Source organism: Aulonocara stuartgranti (genome assembly GCF_965226115.1).
Source record: "Aulonocara stuartgranti genome assembly, chromosome: 7".
Taxonomy (NCBI): Eukaryota; Metazoa; Chordata; class Actinopteri; order Cichliformes; family Cichlidae; genus Aulonocara; species Aulonocara stuartgranti.
The window spans coordinates 26240886-26261888 of NC_138945.1; the positions used below are offsets into that span (position 1 = coordinate 26240886).

Consider the following 21003-nt stretch of genomic DNA (forward strand, 5'->3'; position numbering starts at 1 on the left):
ACATATAGCACATTTTGAGTTTAAGTGGGCCGGACCAGTGAAAGTGCCCCTTCAGTCAGTGTAAAGAAATTTAATTAAACCTTTATTATAGTTCAGAAATAGCTCAGAAAAAGAAGCGCAGTTTCAACTGTGTGTCTCAGTTTTATTACATTATAAATATAAAAAGCATGAGAAGACCACACTGGAAGCGAGTCCTGTCAGTAAAGAACAGAAAACTGAGATTGCAGTTTAAAATTGGACAAATTGGAAAAATGTTTGCCTCATCTGACAAGTCTTAATTTCTGCTGCAATATTTAGACGGTTGGATGAGAATTTAGTGGAAACAACATGAAAACATTGATCTATCCTGCCTAGTATCAACAGTTCAGGCTTGTGGTGGCAGTGTAATATTTGGGGGGCATATTTTTTTGGCACACTTTGGTCCCTTAGTACCAACTGAGCATTGTTTAAAAAAAAACACCACAACCTACCTGAGCATTGTTACTGACCATGTGTATCCCTTTGTGACAACTTCTGTTAACTGCTTCCAGCAGGATAAAGCCCCATTTCACCAAACTCATATTTCAAACTGGTTTCTTGAGCATGACAATATGTTCACTGTACTCGAATTGCCACCAGATCTCAGTCCAACAGAGCACCTTTGTGGTGTGGTGAAACAGGAGATTGTCATCATGGATGTGTCATCTGACAAGTCTTCAGGAACTATGTGATGCTGTCATGTCAATATGGACCAAATGTTTTAAAGAAATATTTTCAGCACCTTGTTGAATCTGTGCCATGAAGTATTATGGTGGGCCTGAAAGCAAAAGGTCTAACCCAGGGCTAGCAATGTGTAACTAATTAAGTAGCCATTGACTGTACATGCAACCAGCAGACTGACGGTTTTAGGATCCTGTTCATACAAACAAAGACACTGTTTGGATTTAAACCAGTTTTCAGGTGGCAAATGAACATATAATGGTAATGCTGAGAATACTGTTGCATGGTGAGTGTATTCAGGTTTAAGCAGAGCTGTGTTTTTATTTTAGTTGTCTTGATTGACAGGCCTCTCTGACTGTAACACCTTGTCCTAACAGTTAACTTGTCATGCATCACCTCTGCCCAGCGTTTACACTGTTGCCCATATTTGGGTAATATGGCTTTAAATGTCAGACACGATGACAGCAAGTTAGAAACACAGCGAGTAACACATGCCAGCAAACTAGCAGTAATACACCTGTGCGCCCACATGCCTTTATACACACGCATTGAACCTATTACCCAGAGAAGAACAAAATTACTTCTGTCTTTTAGATTCCAGAGAAATATAAAACACAGACAGGGCAAACACAGACACATGCCTGTTAGTGTTTAGCAGAGCTCAGAGGAACCCAGAGCATAGTTCTGTTCTCTGTGGTGTGTGAAAGCAGCAGCCTTGTAATATAAAACACACACAAAACTATGCTGACAGACGTTAGTGCTTCTTGAAGTTCGTTTTCCTACTTTTTTTTTTTTTTTTTTTTCAGGAAAGACTTGGATCCCCCTCCCCCAAACATGTTTCACAGTGGAAATGTCTGTTAAACAACTCAGTGCTGAAGAGTATTATCTATTGCTCCTCATAGTTTTTAGAAACTACAGTGGCTTGCAAAAGTATTCGGCCCCCTTGAACTTTTTCACATTTTGTCACATTACAGCCACAAACATGAATCAATTTTATTGGAATTCCACGTGAAAGACCAACACAAAGTGGTGCACACGTGAGAAGTGGAACGAAAATCATACATGATTCCAAACATTTGTTACAAATAAATAACTGCAAAGCGGGGTGTGCGTAATTATTCAGCTCCCTGAGTCAATACTTTGTAGAACCACCTTTTGCTGCAATTACAGCTGCCAGTCTTTTAGGGCATGTCTCTACCAGCTTTGCACATCTAGAGACTGAAATCCTTGCCCATTCTTCTTTGCAAAACAGCTCCAGCTCAGTCAGGTTAGATGGACAGCGTTTGTGAACAGTAGTTTTCAGATCTTGCCACAGATTCTCGATTGGATTTAGATCTGGACTTTGACTGGGTCATTCTAACACATGGATATGTTTTGTTTTAAACCATTCCATTGTTGCCCTGGCTTCATGTTTAGGGTCGTTGTCCTGCTGGAAGGCGAACCTCCGCCCCAGTCTCAAGTCTTTTGCAGATTCCAAGATGTTTTCTTCCAAGATTGCCCTGTATTTGGCTCCATCCATCTTCCCATCAACTCTGACCAGCTTCCCTGTCCCTGCTGAAGAGAAGCACCCCCAGAGCATGATGCTGCCACCACCATATTTGACAGTGGGGATGGTGTGTTCAGAGTGATGTGTAGTGTTATTTTTCCGCCACAAATAGCGCTTTGCATTTTGGCCACCAGAAAGTTCCATTTTGGTCTCATCTGACCAGAGCACCTTCTTCCACATGTTTGCTGTGTCCCCCACATGGCTTGTTGCAAACTGCAAATGGGACTTCTTATGGTTTTCTGTTAACAATGACTTTCTTCTTGCCACTCTTCCATAAAGGCCAACTTTGTGCAGTGCACGACTAATAGTTGTCCTATGGACAGATTCCCCCACCTGAGCTGTAGATCTCTGCAGCTTGTCCAGAGTCACCATGGGCCTCTTGGCTGCATTTCTGATCAGCGCTCTCCTTGTTCGGTCTGTGAGTTTAGGTGGACGGCCTTGTCTTGGTAGGTTTACAGTTGTGCCATACTCCTTCCATTTCTGAATGATCGCTTGAACAGTGCTCCGTGGGATGTTCAAGGCTTGGGAAATCTTTTTGTAGCCTAAGCCTGCTTTAAATTTCTCAATAATTATCCCTGACCTGTCTGGTGTCTAAATCCAATCAAGAATCTGTGGCAAGATCTGAAAACTGCTGTTCACAAACGCTGTCCATCTAACCTGACTGAGCTGGAGCTGTTTTGCAAAGAAGAATGGGCAAGGATTTCAGTCTCTAGATGTGCAAAGCTGGTAGAGACATACCCTAAAAGACTGGCAGCTGTAATTGCAGCAAAAGGTGATTCTACAAAGTATTGACTCAGGGGGTTGAATAATTACGCACACCCCACTTTTCAGTTATTTATTTGTAAAAAATGTTTGGAATCATGTATGATTTTCGTTCCACTTCTCATGTGTGCACCACTTTGTGTTGGTCTTTCACGTGGAATTCCAATAAAATTGATTCATGTTTGTGGCTGTAATGTGACAAAATGTGGAAAAGTTCAAGGGCGCCGAATACTTTTGCAAGCCACTGTATACCCTTATGCCTGTGATGAAGTAGCTCTCTCTAGACTGGGAAGTTCCCTTATCCATCTTAGGCAGTCAAATATTTATGCTTGAGCATTACAAGACTGAGGTTAAGTGAAGGGTTACACTTGGGGTCAGACCCTGACAGTCCTGGAGAAAAATGGGATAGCCTGTCTTATGAAATACTGCAGTCATCCACCAACTCTCTGCAACCTGCTGAGCTCAATCAGTAATATGATTTGGGGGATTTTCCCATGCTCTTATTTCTTTCATCTTAAACATACCATCTGAATTTTTTCTGTTTATCTGCTGGGGAATTCATTTAGAGCAGCAGACATTCACTCATTTTTCACACAGGCCTGAGATTTTTCTCACCTTACACACAGTTACCATAGTCTGTCAAGGCCCACGCTGTGACTAGTTATATTGCTGTGGGTGTGCGTCCATTTAAATCTGTGTCATGTTGTCTTGTCTTTTATTTTTCTCTATAGGATGATTTTAGTCATTTTGTTTTCTCGTTTTTATGTTTGTTTCTCCTATAGGATGGCCTCACTTCCTTGCTGTTGGCAGCCAAACACAGTCATGCAGAAGTATGCAGCACTTTGCTCGACTTTGGTTCTGAAATCAACACTTCTGACAACAGTGGCAGGTATACAAAACAAAAAAACAACAAAAAAAGACCCCAACAAAGTCGACACACAATAAGACACAGGGAAAAAATTACAAATAAATTGTTGCTCATTGTAGGATATTTGATTGATGTTGAAGTGGTGATCAGTATGCTGTGTTGTCTGTGTTGTAGGACGGCCTTGATGCTCGCAACCGAGTCCAACGCAGTATCTGTTGTTGAAGTGTTGGTTCAGAGAGGAGCAGACTTGTCAGCTGTAGATGCAGAAGGCCATGAGGTTTTACATTACGCTAAGGTCTCAGGCAGCTCTGAAACCAAAACTGCCCTTTCAGCTGCACTAAACAAGCATCAGGTCTCAGGTAAGAGTTGTGCATAAACACAAACCTACAGTTCAGAGAAAGATAGGAAGTGAGTGCAGGTGGCTTTATGCAAGTGTTGAGGAAGTATTCAGTAAAGGTTTGTATGTAAATTTTGCGGACAATGTCACTCAGGCTGCGGTAGGCAGGCATATTTGTTTTTAGTTTTTTCCCCCTCCCCCCTTAAGGGCATTGCAGTGAACCAGTACATTTCCAGGGAAACTTACTCTGTACCTAATCTCAGTCTTAACCCTAACCAAAAACAATGTGAGATCCAGTCTTAATGCTTTCAGGGTTTTTTTGCCCTCCCAAAACCTGATCAGTGCCAATAAAAACACACATACTGCCCCTGTGAGACAGAGATCCATACTGCTCTGGGTTCAACACAAGTTAACACTGCCACCTGCAGTTGGTTTCCTGTTACTGTTGAATTTTTCTTAGATGTTTAGTGTGTTGTACCTAACAATACCTTTCCATCTTTTTTGGCAGATACGAAGTCTCCTAAAAGTCCCCAGGTAAGATATCGACCATCAAAAGTACTAAAACATGTGAAATTCCACAGCGGATGACAGTGAATAAACATTTTAGCACTGCCAACTGATTTATAGAATTAGGAAGTAAAATAAGGAATAAAACCAACTTCAGACTAATTTCAGTTTCATAGCTACAAATAATATAGTTCAGTTTCTCTCATATGTTAGTGTCATAATTCCAAGCTTTGAAAAAAAAAACTTTAATTGCTGTTTTTGAAAAAGAAACCTTAATTCTTACTGTAGCACCCACCGATTGACTCCTCTTACTAACCAGCACTGAATCCCACTTTTCTTTCTCTTTTTTTGGTCACCTTCCCTCTCTGCCTCTTTTGCTGGCTCTTCAGCATGATCAAGTAGCTAAGATAAGTGATGAACGGATCATAACTCCCAAAAAACGAAAAGCACCTCCACCTCCCATTAGCCCACCTCAGGTAAATGCATGTGTCTATGTCTGGCAGCTTGTACCAGTGTGCCACTCTCCATATTAATATTAATGCATGTTTGTAGTGTATTCATACAAAGTAATATAAGAACAAAATCAGCGATTGCTTATTTACATACTATCTGTAAAGGTCTCTTCGACAAACTATTAACTGATTTCTGGTGAGAAAATATCAGCCAAATTTTTCTGTTGATGTGCATGTATAATCACTGGCCACTTTATTAGGTACAGCTTTCTAGTACTGGGTTGGAGCCTCTTTTGACTTCAGAACTGCCACAAGTCTCCATGGCAGATTTAATTAGGGGCTGGAAACATTCCTCAGAGATTTTGGTCCATATTGGCATGTTAGCATCAGATGTCCATAATGCAAGTCTCCCATTTCACCACATCCTGAAGAGCTGGTGACATTGGAGGTCATTTGAGTACCCTGTATTCCTTGTCATGTTCAAGAAACCAGTTTGAGATTGTTTCAGCTTTGTGGTGTGGCATGTTATGCTAGAGGACATGGTTAGCAACAATACCCAGGTATTAAGTGATGCTAAGTTGTTAGTAATAGGTGCAAAGTAAAAAAAGAATATATGCCAAGCATCAGATTCTCCATTCTCATGTTCAGTTTGAACTTATTACACATGCGGACTGTCTGGACACAAGGCAGGATGGATCCATGCTTTCATCATGCTTACTCACAATTTTGACCCTGCTATCTGAATCTTGCAGCAGAAATCAATACTCATTAGACAAGGCCACATTTTTTCCAGTCTTCTATTGTCTAATTTTGATGAGTCTGTGCCAATCAAAAGCCTCGCGTTCCTGTTCTTGGAGGATTTGGAGATGTTCTTCTGCAAGCCTCGATCGTATCAAGTGGTTATTTGAGTTACTGCTGTCTTCCTATTGGCTTAACGCAGTCCAGCAATGCTTCTCAGTTATCTAGCATCAGCAAGTAATTTTCACCCAGAGAACTACTGCTCACTGGATATTTTATCCCTTTCTGACCATTTTCTGTAAACCCTAGAGATGTTTTTTGTAGGAAAACCCATTAGATCAGCAGTTTCTTTAATAATCAGAAATTCTGTTACTCAGTTTGAACTTCAGCAGGTTGTCTTGACCAAGTATACATGCTTATATGTATTGAGTTGATGTCATGTGATTCGCTGATTAGGTATTTAGTATTAGGTATACTGAGCAGTTTAACAGGTAACCTATTAACGTGGCCAGTGTGTATATTTTATGCACTGACATAATTTATGTTATTTTAGTTGTTTAGTAAAACATTTCAAGTAAGTTATGTTATACATATGGGTTCAAAGTGCACACAATCAGCTTTAATTGTAAGGTTTTTGTATCCAAATTCAATTAAAAGTTTAGTGATTACAACTCTTTTAGCATTTAATATCTCTCTCTCTCTTTTTTTTTATTTTTATTTTTTATTAAGAGGCCAAAGGAAAAAATTGTGGAAAGTGTGGCGTTTGCATTTGCAAGCTGTTTCTATAAACAGTCAGTGCAGTACAGGACATCCTTAGGGATTGTAAAATGTCTGAGAGATGGTAGCGACATTAAAAGTGGACAAATCAATGATAGTAATTTATCAGGAAAATTAATGCAACAATCCTCCTTTAGAGCTCTGGACCCTCTTCCCCTTCAATTGTTACATCTACTGGCACTCCAGCATCCAACAAAAGTGACACTCCTAAAAGATTCAACTACAAGGTAACAGAAAAACACAAGGTATTAAAAAAGAAATATGAAAGTAAAAGCTGCATTAGCCTTTAGGCTTCCATTTTAAGTACTTGGGTAAATTCTTTCCATCAGCCTTCATATGATGTTTTTTTTTCCTCCCAGTTTTTTCTGCCACTCGTCATTCCTTTCTCCTCCCCTTTTTTTCACAGGAAGATGAGATCAGAGGAACAGCATTGAAAGAGGAGGTTGACAAGGAGAGAAACATGCTGCTGGAAACAATCGAAGACCTGAAGCAAACGGTGGAGACGGTGACAGGTCCTGAGCTGGATACAAAGGTGACTAATATATAGTTGACAACACTTTGGTGCTTTATTTAAATTCCATATATGCAGGTTTTTAAACCGGGTGTATTGACTAGACCAAATTATCTGGAGAAAAATAATTAAATTAATAATAAGTATTAGCATGCCTTGTTCATGTGAGTACCCCACATAGAGTCAATATACTGCATTTATATGTATTTTATATGAAAGTTAATCTCTTTTCATGCATTTAGGAAAAACTTGAATCAGAGATGTTTGTGTTGTGCATATTTTTAACTGAATATTTTAACTTTAGATTAATCTTAAACAGTTTTCTACGTATAATATGTTTACAAAGAAGCCAGCCTGCTTTTGTAGTTTAGTGCTAAACAAACACAACAGCTTTTCAGCATTCTTGAAGGAGGTCTATACTAAGCTTAAGACGTGCCACGACTCGTGTTGTTTTTCAGTAGGCAGGTAGTGGTCCTTAGCGTTGTCTTTATGCCTCAGTCTGGTATGTGAATGTATGTGTGCGTATGTCCTGGCAGGCCGAGCAAAGTTTCACAGCGTCTGCTGCTCTGGTTTCTGTTCTGCAAGCCAAGATTATGGCTCTCACTTTGGAAAACCAGCAACTTGCAAGCAAACTTAAGGTATGTAACCCATTCATTCATGCTCAGGAGTTTAGCTATGAAATAAACAACCAAAAACAATCAACGAAACAACAGTAAACTGCTTGTTTAAGCCAGGTTACTACTGCAGATTGTTTAAAGTGATAGATTTTTAAAAAAATGTTTTCTGTTTTTTAACAAACCACAAATAATGTAGTAGAAGTAGAGAAAAACAGAAGCACAGAAGAAGTCGGCTTACAGTATTTCGGTGTTTGATCCTTTTATGCCCGGCGGGAAATCATGAAGATGATGAATGCCTCTTTACTGAGCGTGCTCGTTACACTTAGGAAATAGGAATGTGTCAGTTTAACTACAGATTACGTGACATTTGTTTGTGATTTAAGCCGGAGCCTGAAAAGCTTACGAAGACGATTGCGGTGGTTTTTGAAAGCGTTTAAGACTTCGAACAACAGGATTCAGTTTACAAGTATACTATTGTTTTGTTCCGTTTTTCACATTAATAAACACACAGAATAATTACACTTTTGTTTGTGTTTCCATTCTAAGTTTTGTCCTAGAGCTTATTTAAAGCATATTAAAAAGGTAATAACTTGTGTACTCTTTATGGTTAGCTGAATGCCTGGGAGCACTAGGAAAACTGCAGAAAAACTCAGCCTAACAACAACAACAGGATTACCAGCAAACTGCACATTCTTAAAAGAAGGCAACCTATAGTGTGCATATGCATCAGTGCAATGACCTTACTGGCTTATGTGTCACGTGCAACGGTGTGTGTTTATTTCTGGTAACCAAAACGTAGTCCAACTTTTACATGTTTTAATTTAATGTTACTTTTAAACGTAATATTACTCAACACTGGTTTCTGTTTAACCTTCTAACCTTCTCTTTGATATTTGGGCTGATTGGGACCCAATGAGTGTAAAAACAAAGAATCACCAGATTTTTTTATTTTTTTTTACCTGATTTTTTTGTTCCTAAGAAAAACGAGAGCCACATATGAGGATATTCGTTTAAAATTTTGATAAAACAGTAGCAGTATAATGTCCCCATAAGTGGATATCAGGCCCTAGTAGAGCAAAATTAAATATTTTGGTCTAAATAACTCAAAATGTGATGTTCACATATGTGGACGCCAGGTCCTAGGAGGTTAAATAAATAAAGCTGACACTCTAATTATCCCTCCTGTCCTCCCTTAATGCTGCTAAGTGTTGCTCAGTACACTTGAGTAAATGAGCAATAATCCATTTGTGTAATATCTTATATTTAATTGTTAATTTAGTGGGTGTGTGCATTATTAATTAATCTGCCAATCCTGATCAAATTAAACAGTTGACCCAGCTTTGTGGTATTTTCATAAAGTGACTGTGCCCTAAAATTGTGTAAATGTGGCTGAGATTGAATCCACCAGATTGTGTGATAAAAAGAAAACATGGCCACTGGCTGTGGGTTGTAGTAAGAAGTGCCCTAAGTGTTCAGTAAGAATAGAAAAGTGAAAGTTTATAGTGTATTTTCATATTCATATAATTTTTTTTATAAATATAAATTGGAAAAAATATTTTATATGAAAAATTTGACTCCTATTCTTAAGACACCCACAGCTATATAAATACTAGAGATGGACCAATCCGATATTATGTATCGTATGTGTCACGTGATAGAGCGGCTGTCTCTTCGAGACCTGTCAGCGGTCTGGTGGAGCATTTGGAGCCTCACTACATGCTTCCAAACCGCGGCATTTAATTTCGAAGAAAACTATCCCAGAGAAGTAAAGCAAATGTGTATAAGTTCATCTCTGAATGTTTGAATAGTATTTCCGCGTTAAGCTAAACAACTGATATTTGGAGCCACAGCTGGACTGGCCATCGGAGTTTCATATTGAGGAGAAAAGGAATCGATTTGTCTCGTACTTCAGCTAGAATGGAAAAAAGACACAAAGCTGGAGTTATTCTGTTTTTGCTGCACAGCTGCCTCTTCTTCTCTCATTCTCTCCCCCTCCCTCTCCTGTTGCTACTTCAACCATGAAACTGATCAATGATCAGCTGGTCGGCTTTTCTGTCGCAAGTCCCGTTTTTCTTGTTTGTTTATCGCCCACTTTGCGCCAGAAAGAGGAGACCAGTGGATAAACAACAGTAGCACGTTTAAGCGTGGTCAGCTGTTGTTAGAATTGATTTAATATTACTTTCTAGTATTCGCTGGTGTTTGCTGGAGCCACGGCTGTAAAAGCTACTGCTCATTATATCGGTTTGGATATGTGGTGAGAGGGAAACATGAAGATGAAACCAGGAGATGTCCTGATGTTACTGAATCATCAAAGCTGAACAGTGATGGAGAAACAGGTTTACCTTTTAGGTGACAAGAATGAGTTGAAGGGAAGTTATGAACTGTTTCTGAGAGACAAATAACACCAGGATCCTTTTTTATGTAGCTGACAGCTGGTAACTGTGGAGGGGCGGGTCTAGCAAAGTTTTGCCAGGGGGGCTAGGCAGGGCATTAACAGGGAGAGGGGGGCACAAAAAATACTTTTCTTTGTTATTTCATTTAAAATGACTAACTTTTAATAAATAATTATCTGAATCTTACAACCAAAGTGGTCATCTGATTAAATGTCTAGAAATTTCCCTAGTCACAATTATGTCACAAGTCTAATAATAATAATAATGGATTGGATTTATATAGCGCTTTTCGGGGCCCTCAAAGCGCTTTACAATGCCACTATTCATTCACTCTCACATTCACACACTGGTGGAGGCAGCTACAGTTGTAGCCACAGCTGCCCTGGGGCAGACTGACAGAAGCGAGGCTGCCATATCGCGCCATCGGCCCCTCTGGCCAACACCAGTAGGCGGTAGGGTCTTGTCCAAGGACACAACGACCAGGACAGAGAGCCCAGGGATCGAACCGGCGACCTTCCGGTTACAGATGCGATTCCCAACCCCCTGAGCCACGGTCGCCCCTAATATATACCCTAGTAAGCTATAGTACTTTTTCATTTGGGAAGGTACCATCTGTGCAGTCTGCAATTGAAGAATTGAAGAAAGATGTTGAATCTATTTAATTATTGCAGAAAAATAACTGATTTCTGTGCATTTGTTTTACACTTACATTAAATTAAAGTTGATTACGTCGATTAAGCATCGTGAGGTGGGTGGTGGTTCCCTAATATTTTTGCTGGGAGTTGGCAACCCTGCTAGTTAGGTTGTTTAATATTTCTGCTAAGTACTCTTTAAAACACCAGAATAGGGAGGATGGTCCAGGTTTAAGTGCATTAGATTGATCAGTGTTGCTGAACTATGAAATATTTTGGGTGCAGTGTATTTTTTGCATACAGGTATAACAAAATAGCTTTAGTGTTGTTGTTTATTTAAACTTGAGTATGAACTTATAAAAAATGCAGCAAGATATTAAAAAACAGTTTTATTGATTACAAAATACACTATATCGGATTCATATCAGTATCGGCAGATATCCACATTTATGATATCGATATCAGACATAAAAAGTGGTATCGTGTCATGTCTAATAAATACCTTTGTAATTAATCAATCCAAGCGAATGTGAGAGAAAAACATAGCTGCAGTTTCATTACTGAGCTTTTTGTATTTCCAGCCTCACTCACTTTCATTCACTTTTGCCTGTTCCCTCATCCCACAGAAACATCCATCCCTCCAAGGAAATGAAAACCTGAAGGAGAGGAGTCGTCCAAACAGCATTGCCTCCAACTCATCTTTCCACTCTACCCAGGATGAGTTTGAGTCATTGCCTCAAGTCCCCTCCACCACTCAAGTAGAAGGGGAAGATCCAGGAGCTGACTCTGTGATACTGGAGGAAGACGAGAGGGAGAAACTACGAGGAGGAGGCGAAGAGGAGATCAGATTGTTAAGGCAGACATTAGAGAAAGTTCAGATAAAACTGCTTGAAACCAGGAAGGAAAACCAGTCGCTTCAGGCTCAGCTGAAGCCAGAGCGAAGCAGGGAAAGAGAGGACAATGAAAGCGAGAGAGGAAGAGAGAGAGAGCTGATGGAGAGTCTAGCAGAGCTGCAAGCCAAGCTGACTGACACTCAGGAGAGATACCACCAAGCTGTGGAGGAAGTGGAGAATCTGAGAGTACAGGTGGGAACGAGAGAACGAGAGAGCCAGAGGCTTACATCATCCACACTTGAACATGAAGTAACGCAGCTAAAGGCCCAGCTCGCCCAATCAGAGTCAGAGGTAGATAAAGCAACACAACATATCAAACGTCTGGAAGAGGCACTGAAGAAGACGGAGGATGATAGAGAGAGCGCTAAAGAGAAAGAACAGAGGGCAGCACAACTTGAGGAGCTGTACAAGGAGGCACAGGAGGAAGTCAGGGTGCTCCAGGTAAATGCAGGGTTCTTCTATATGAACAAAATTGATTTGTCCAACCTTTGTAGTCTGTTTCATCTCTGCTTGAGGCTGACAATTCAAGATTTAGCTGATATCAGAGGAGCAGAGTTTTTTTTTCTTTTTCTTTAGACTGCTTTTTAAAATGCAGTTCGCCACATATCATTCATCTTTATGGCCTGCAATTTATCCCCTTTCTGTTGCTTAGGAGGCTCTAAAGGGCACAGTGCCTGTTGAATCTGCAGCCAAAGACTTTGAAGAGATGAAGGCTGCCCGAGATGAGGAAATCACTGGACTGCAGCTCCGCTGCAGGGAACTTTCACGCTCCTACAGTGAAACCAAAAATCAGCTCAATGCCACTCAGAAACAGCTGGCTGAAGCTCAAGCTGAGAAGAGTACCTCCCCCTCTCCAACTTTGGAACAACAGGTGCAGGTGTTAAACAGTAAGGTGGAGGAGCTGCAGAGGCTGCTAGCTGAGGCTGAGAAGAAATATTCATCTGCTCAAGAGGAGATTTCACTACTGAGGAAGGCGGCAGAGGTTCAGGCACAGAGCTCCGTGGCTCTTGCTGATCAAATGCAGGTGATGTCGTCTCTGGGTAATGCGATCAAAGAGCTGGAAAATGAGGTGGAAGCCTTGAAAGAGGAGCTACATCAAAAGACCACGCAGGTGGAGGCTCTTCAACACAGGTGAGTGAAAAATAGCAACACAAACACAAAACTAAATATGTCAAATTTTGATGATGAACATGTTTCCTATTTTTTACTGAGCTCCACCTTGGTTGGCTACAACAAAAATCTTACTTATACATTGACGCACCTGTATAAATAACCTTTTGGATAATGTGAAATGATAACAAGTAAAAGAACCTAATATTGTACTAATGATTATCAGTAAATGAGTATAAAATTAAGGCACAGACTATATATAAAAGAAGGATGCACATAGTGTACCACAAAATCACCGATAGGTCTTGTGGTGTAGCAGCCTCAAGTTTAGCATAATGATGCCAAAAGTGATCATAATGAGGTAATAGAGTGCTAGTATTAGTGTTATCAGCTAATACTAATTGGCTTGTTTAGGAATGTATATCTGTAGAATGGCAAGTTAATGAAAGAAAAAAACAAGCTGACTAATCTTGATTGTTAGAGAAATACATTTATCTCATTTTTTTTAAAATATGAAAATGAAAAAAATAAAAGATATTAAAATATATTCACATCAATTACAGGGTTACTGGGTTTATCCATTTCCATTAAATGTTCCTCCCTGCTAGAATAAAATGTACTTCTATTTACTACCATGTGTCCCCTTCACAAACAGGCTGACAGCTGAGAAGGATGTCACCCCAGATGACTCAGTCTCCCGCGTGGAGCATGACACAGTGCGGGAGCAGCTGGAAGGTGAAGTGAACCATCTGACACACCTCCTCCAGGAGGCCCTCAGGAAGCAGGATGAGATGGCCCTGGAGGCTGCTGATGCCTGGCAGAAGGTGGGAGGATAGGCAAAAACAACATATCCACTTTCCAAAGGCTCTTTTCTCTCTAACATTTAGTACTATCTATTCTTAACACTTATCTTAACCGCTCATCCATCCATCAGGCACGGGATAATGGTGCAGAGCGAGAAGCCCTGCAGGAGCTAGTTATGTCAAAGGAGAAGGAGAACCAGACGCTGACCTCCAAACTGGCCGAGTCCCAGGATGCTGTGTGTCAGCTCAAACAGCTGGTGGAGAATCACACTGCATCAGAGAGAGAAAAGAACAAGAGGGTCAGTAAGGAAATGGCAGCTAAAAGTATTTTCATTTCACGGTGAACTTGTTCAACTTGTTCTATCTTGTTGTAGATAGATGACCTGTCTCGAGAGGTGGTGAAACTGAAGGATGCCTTAAACAGCCTATCACAGCTCTCCTACAGCTCCTGCTCCCCCTCCAAACGACAGCAGCAAAATCAGCAACTCGAGACGATGCAGCAGCAAATCAAACAACTGCAGTACCAGCTTGCTGTAAGATTTCTCATTAATAATTAGCGAATCGGTTTAAAAGCTCCACAAAGGTCACAGAAATGTTCCCTTAAACTGCTTTTGTAATAAGTTACAGCACAATCTGTCACCCCACACACACACACACACACACACACACACACACACACACACACACACACACACACACACACACACACACGTATAACAGCCAAAGCACAGCCATGGAAACAGCCACATTCCCAGGTTTGCCACCCCCAGGCTTCAGTTATAATCAGAGAGATCTGATGAGCTTATTCCTTACTGGAGTCACAACAGTGCAACCTTCTGGGGGCTCTGTAAATTACTTACACTAGCTTTGATATAAATAAAGTACAGTTGTTAAGTTTGGGTTTGCCTCATGTCTTTTTAGGAGTCAAAGAAGCAACACAGTGAAGTAGTGTCAGTTTACAGAATGCACCTCCTCTATGCTGTTCAGGTAAGTCCATCCATTTGTTTATGTCTTCTTGGACTACAGCTTAATGATGTTCACTTTTAAGGGATCAGGTCACCCTAACTAACTTTAAGTCAGGCATTCAGATACTTTTGTTTGTGATTCGTTGGAAGGTTTTTCAAATGAATGTCACTTAATATTATCCACCTAGTAATCACTTTAGCAGTTGTTTTCTTTATTTTTAGTCAGTTGACTAACTGACCGTCTGTCTTGGACCTTTAGGGTCAGATGGACGAGGACGTCCAGAAAGCCTTGAAGCAGATCCTGATGATGTGCAAGATGCCAAGCCAAGCCAACGAAGCCTCCTGAGACAAGCAGGGAGTGCTTTACCAAAAGCATGTTGTCAGACACACGGTGCCTCTGGATGAAGCTTGAGGATTTGTTTATAAGGAACTGGTTTACAATCAGGTGTTCATTGCCTTTACCTAATGTCATTTTGACCCAGTTACCTAACCTACACCTGGTATCAACATGTCTAGGTAGCTTACTGTAATGTGAACGCACATGTAGTTGAAGTCGGCCGTGTCCTCCCAGCTCATCTTCTTGTTAATCACATCGCATGCACAATCAAGACAATGAGAGGCTGTTTTAATACCAGGATGAATGCAAACATTCATGGACCGGCTGTCAGGATCTAGATATAGTGTGCATGTTCATACCAGGTGGAATTGGGGCGTTAATGTTAGCATGTTTGTCAGGTCAGGGTTGTGCTCATCAGCTCACTGATAATTCAGATAAACAGAGGAACCAGGTGTTTATCGTGTGTGTACCAGCCAAATTTAAAGTGTGTACATGTTAACACTACACTGAAGATGTGCAGTAACCCTAAATCACATGCAGTTCCACACATGCACCCATCAGCCCAGTGAAAACAGTGAGTCCGTTTCTGTTCAAGTGTCTATTTTATAATACAGCAGTGTTAGTATTATCTGAGTTTGCTGTAAAATGTTAACTGTCCACAATTTCCCGATAGAATTAAAATCATTTGTGCTGTGTTAACAATTGCATGAGTCTTTGCTCTACAGCAGCTCAAAAATTGCTGGACTTGTATGTAGAAAAAGCAAAATGCTGTTTGATTTTTTCCTATCAGTTAAAAAAAAAATGTAAAAAAAATAATAATTATTGAGCCGTTTTACCCTGTCGTGTTTTTTTTTAAATAACTGTACTTAAATGATAAGGGTTGATATCTTAGATGTCCTTGTTTTGTGTCAATGTTTTTCCTCGAATATAACAACGCACTATTGTTCCAGTGGCACCTGAATTAGAACATTTTCCTCTTAATATTATTATTATTATTATTTTTACATATGAGGGGTTAACTGTTTACTGTAGTAAAAAAGTAACAAATCTGAATTGTAACAAAAGTCCAGCAGTGGGCTGAATATTTTTGTCTTTCTGACACAGAGGGGGATAAGAGTTTTACTTTTTATATTCCCTCTACTCTTCTAAGAGTTGCAATCTCTTACATGAAAAGCATGTAAAATGTATTGCTTGATATCAGATGGTTGAGTTGTGTAAAAACAAAACACAAGTTCTCCTATCATGTGCCTGTAATCACACAGTATTTTTTTTTTGGTTCTACAGCAGCTTCAACAGGATTCTTTGTACCATCTTTTAATTTATTTATCTTTACCAGAAATTGCATTTTTCTCCCCTTTCCCTCAGTTTGTAATACTGTTCTTTCTCTCAGTGCGCCTTTGTGTGTGTGCAGGAAAACACTGTACAGTGTACTCTATTGGACACTTTTAAAATGCACAACCCGTTCACTGTTTAACTGGAGTCATACTGAATTAAATTGTATCTAAGTGACTGACCTTTGTTTCTCACTGACCAGGTCTTTATCGCCCGTCTGAGAATTGTTTGATCGTATGCCTGTCTTCAGTTCTTCTCGTTTTCTCTAAGCCTTGACTGAAACGTTTTTACCAAGAAAGGGAAACAAAGAAGCAGCTTGTCCTGTTGGTTGTTTCTTTTCTAACACTTTTGTAGTAAAAAGAGAAACTTGTTTGACAACTGTATTTTATCCACATAATAAATTTTGAAGATACTGCACATTTATCTGTTTTCTGTTATGATTAAGAAAGAGTAGCATTTAACCAGAAAATGAGTGATGACTGAGTGCTTATAGCTAATAGGAAGGTAACAGTAAATCATATGATTGGGGATCATACATGAACACTACATAACACAATACATAATTGGTTTATTTATTAGGTACACACGTTCAACTGCTCAACAGGCATGTAGAAATGTCCGAGACGACCCCCTGAAGTTCAGAGAGTCCGAATGAGGAAGAAAGGTGATTTAAGTGATTTTGAATGTAGTATGGTGACTGATGCTGATCTACTGGGATTTCCCACACAACCATCTCTAGGGTTTATAGAGAAAAGTAACCTTTATTGAAATGGACTCCTACAATTTGCACAGACTTGCCAACACTGGACAACAGAAGATTAAAAAAATCATTGCCTGGTCTGAGGAGTCTTAATTTCTGCTATAAAATTTGCAAAGCAATGTCGTAATTTGGCGTAAACAACATGGAAAGATGGATCGATCCTGGCTTGTATCAACAATTCAGGGTGCTGGTTGTGGTTTAATGGTATGGGGGGATCACTTATTTACCTAACCCCACTACGTACCCAGAGAACCCATGCAGACACGGGAGAACACGCAAGCTCCACAGAAAGGTCTCAAACTCATGACCTTCTTACTGTGAGACAACAATGCTAACCATCATGCCACAGTGCTGCTACTGTGTGATTCTGTCATGTGAATATTCTATTAGCAAGGTGTACCTAATGAAGTGGTTGTTGAGTTGCACCTTCTTCAATAGTTGGTTTGCATAGAAGAAGTAGTGAACTTGTACACCAGAACACTTTAAGGATCTGGCACTTTAGTCAGCAAGCACCTCTGGTAGAATTCCCCCCCCCCCAAAAAAACAAACAAAAACAAACAAAAAACCTCTGTATATGTGACTCGACTAACAGGATGCACTGGCCTCATAAGTATTTACCAGTATTGACCAACTTCAATATTTGCAGGCCACAATACTCCTCTGCAAACACCAAGTCATTCTAGCAAAATTAGATTTAACACACGTTTTGGATCCAACTTTGAGAGAATCAGCCACAAGGTTTCTTCATTCATCTCAGAGTCATTAAAACATGAACTCACACATATGCTTGGCAAAGATCACCAGCCAACAATTACTGGACAGGTAATGTATGACCACTAGATGGCGGCCATCACTAACACTAGATCTTTCATATCCTAATAGGTGGTTTTTACAAAGATATCTTTATCTAACATGGGACAACCAAGTGAGATAAAATTTACAATGATACCCTGCAAAGCAGGCTGAGATCTCAACCAAACTGACCACTTTGTATGGAAAAGACTTTCAAACAACACCATCAAGAAACAAAAGGGAATGTCTTTTGGTGTTATATAACTTCAGTAGAGTTTTAAAGAGCATCTAGTGTATGTATGTGATATAGTGAGGCCATTTTGAATCACCATTAGATTGTTTTTTCCTAAAAACAAATATCCACAAATCTCCACTTCAGAGTTTAATATATCAAGGGAATTAAAAAAAATAATCTAGGATGTATTGTTTGTTTTTCTGTTGGTTTAGGCCCACCAGCCTCCATGTCAACACTCTGTCCTCCTTCAATGTCCTCTCAGCTTTGGCTCTCAGAAGTCCTGCCAGTCTGACTCTTGAGTAATGTATCTGCCATTCTGTTTCCTCTAACCGGTGGCACAACTACTTCGTTTCCTGCCCTGGCCCTGTGTTCTGCCCGCAGGCAAAGACACACTTCCACATAAGGATGCAAAAACACACACACCTCTGCCTTTACACGACAACTTCCTCTCAATCTTGCTTTCACACACGTTCTGTCCTCAGGCCTTGGGTGTTAGTGGGCCCTAATCCAGTTAGGACTCATGTTTGTCAAGCATCACAGCTGCAGAAAACTCTCCAAGTCTGGAGTCTGTGAGTGGCAGGATGAACTTGGCTAAAAGTTCGAGGCTATGGTTTATGATGAGTAGAGCCCAACTTTTACGAGTTTGTGTTTGGTTACTTGACTACAGTTCAACAGATTTTTCAGTTTTCCTGAAGCTTTAACTTTGAATAAAGACACCACAAAGGTAGATTTTTCTTTATCTGCTTATTCCAAAGACTCAAGTGTAGGTAAAGCAGGAAATAAAACATGAAATAATTAGATATATTTCAGGTATTTTACTGCCAAATGTGAAATTCTGCCAATGTTATTGCTGCTAATGGTTGCAGCTGTTTAAGTATGAAAATTTGCCATTTATTATTACTTATCTCATATGCTAAAACTGAAAAAAACTTTGAGTTTCATCCTTTTTAATAGTTGGTTTATTTAGGAAATAATCTGTTAATCTGCAATACTATCTTTATTTAAATACTCAAAACCAGAAGCTGTATTTTTGTGAAAAAAAAAAAAAAGATATCAAAGTGGGATCATGGACGTTAATTTTGTCAGTTATGTTTCCATGCCTAAAACTCACTCTTTGACAATAAAAACACACCACTGTCATACTAAAATTTAAGAGGTTGAAAGATTCAGCCATGACACAGTAAATCTCTGGGGACCCAGGGGTGAACCGTGGGGAACTCCAAACCAAGCCTGGATATATTTTGAGCATGTGTTTACAACATAGTGTTCCTAACTATCTAGATTTCCTAAAACAAACAAATAAATAACAACTCTGTTTTGTGAAAAAGAGTTCAGAAGTGAGGAGACAGAGTAAAGCAAAAGGGAAGAAATCATACCAGAAGGTCAAAGCCCAGGAGAGGAAGGCCGTTGCTGAAGGAGCCCATTCAGGGAGGAAATGAGGCGAGTTTGTGGCCAAAAAAACCCCCAAAAAAACCCAAGGAGAAGCAAGATCAAGAGGGACAAGTGTATATGTTGAATCACCAGGAGGATGACTAATCCACCACTGAGACTCTCTTCTGAAGTAGCGTACAAACTCGACTCAGCTGCCAAAGGCATGAGAGGAGCAGGCTAAGGAGAGGAAGCTGCTGATGAAGAGGTCAGCCCTCTTGTTAGTTTTCTTGACAACCATAACTTACTAGTGATTAAAAATGGCAGCAATAAAGTCGTGTATTTTGATCTTCCACCTTGTCACATTTTTTAAAATGTCCTCTGTTTTTTTGTTGATTTTTTTGCTGTTTGTTTAAACTCTGTATTTCCGGCTAATCAGGATTTGTGTTCTTAGTAAATATTGTTGAATGGCTTTTTGCTAACGTGCGTCATAACTCGCATGCTTGCTCTAAGAGAGCTGGCCTGTAATGTCAGCGTAAGTGTCGTGTATTTGTTTCTGTTGTTCTCCTACTTAATTATTTCCGAATATTTTCGGCTGGTAATAATGACATCTGGACCGGGACTCTTTTTGCCTGTCTTTGAACTGCTGTGAGTTTACAGAAAGATTTATTTACAGGCATTGTTGTGTCTGCTCGCCAGGTGCAAAACAGTCTGCCCTAATCAAATCTGATGCCGTGAGTGCTTAGAGGTTCTTCTGTCTGCTATCAACCTCTCTGCTTTGTGAAAATGCAGTGTTAAAGAGACAGGATGCACACAGTTTGTCGTCTGTACATGTAAAAGTGTGTGCAGAGCAACATTGCTGTATATATCTGTAATTTTACAGGGCTCAAAATATTTTGGTCAGTAATGTGTGTGTAAGCAGCACTGTTGCCTCACAGCAAGAAGGTCTGGGTTTGAATCCATCATCTGGCTGAGGCCTTTCTGTGTCTTCTTGCTCTCCTCATGTTTACATGGGTTCTCTGTTGGTACTCCGACTTCCTCCCACAGTTCAAAGACATGCAGTTAGTGGGGTTAGGTTAACTGGTGATTCTAAATTGCCTGTAGGTGTGAATGTGAGTGTGAATGGTTCGCTGTTGCTCTGTGTTAGCCCTATGACACACTGGAGAACTGTTCAGGGTGTATCCTGCCTCTTGCCCTATGGCAGCTGGGATAGGCTCCAGCCTTCCTGTGACCCTGAAAGCAACAATTAAGGGTGATTAAATGGGATTAAGCAGGCTCTTATGTTTAGCTTGGTACATATTTATCAGCATGTACTGTATATTAGCAGAGAAATAGTAATAATTAAAAAAAAAAACGAACGAGTAAATAATAATCCAGGAAAAGGTCACCAACATGTAGCCACACATCTGAAAGCATATTGATTTGCTCCCCTGATATTTAAAGGCAAAGGTTAAAGGTATCTGATCAACAGTATGGGGATACTTTTATGTCTGGATTGGTCCTCAACTGTTCTAAACTCTACTGAGTGAAAAGAAAAACTGAACTTTAGCTTGACAAGCAAATTCTGAC

At 39.9% G+C, this 21003-nt stretch overlaps 1 protein-coding gene across 2 annotated transcripts in view; it reads left to right on the plus strand.

Moving 5' to 3' along the window:
• rai14 (retinoic acid induced 14) overlaps positions 1 to 16698 on the plus strand; it is a 55860-nt gene extending 39162 nt beyond the window's left edge. Inside the window, exons 8-21 of one of the 2 annotated variants that reach the window (XM_082538270.1) lie at positions 3790 to 3896; positions 4050 to 4234; positions 4721 to 4746; positions 5109 to 5195; positions 6824 to 6913; positions 7093 to 7218; positions 7734 to 7835; positions 11466 to 12173; positions 12385 to 12863; positions 13498 to 13666; positions 13777 to 13944; positions 14020 to 14178; positions 14567 to 14632; positions 14870 to 16698. In XM_082538270.1, coding sequence (XP_082394396.1) covers positions 3790 to 3896; positions 4050 to 4234; positions 4721 to 4746; positions 5109 to 5195; positions 6824 to 6913; positions 7093 to 7218; positions 7734 to 7835; positions 11466 to 12173; positions 12385 to 12863; positions 13498 to 13666; positions 13777 to 13944; positions 14020 to 14178; positions 14567 to 14632; positions 14870 to 14956 — 2559 coding nt within the window. In that variant the 3' untranslated portion in view covers positions 14957 to 16698. The remainder of the gene's footprint in view (positions 1 to 3789; positions 3897 to 4049; positions 4235 to 4720; positions 4747 to 5108; positions 5196 to 6823; positions 6914 to 7092; positions 7219 to 7733; positions 7836 to 11465; positions 12174 to 12384; positions 12864 to 13497; positions 13667 to 13776; positions 13945 to 14019; positions 14179 to 14566; positions 14633 to 14869) is intronic. The other variant, XM_082538271.1, reaches the window with a different exon arrangement.
• The last annotated feature ends 4305 nt before the right edge of the window (positions 16699 to 21003 follow it).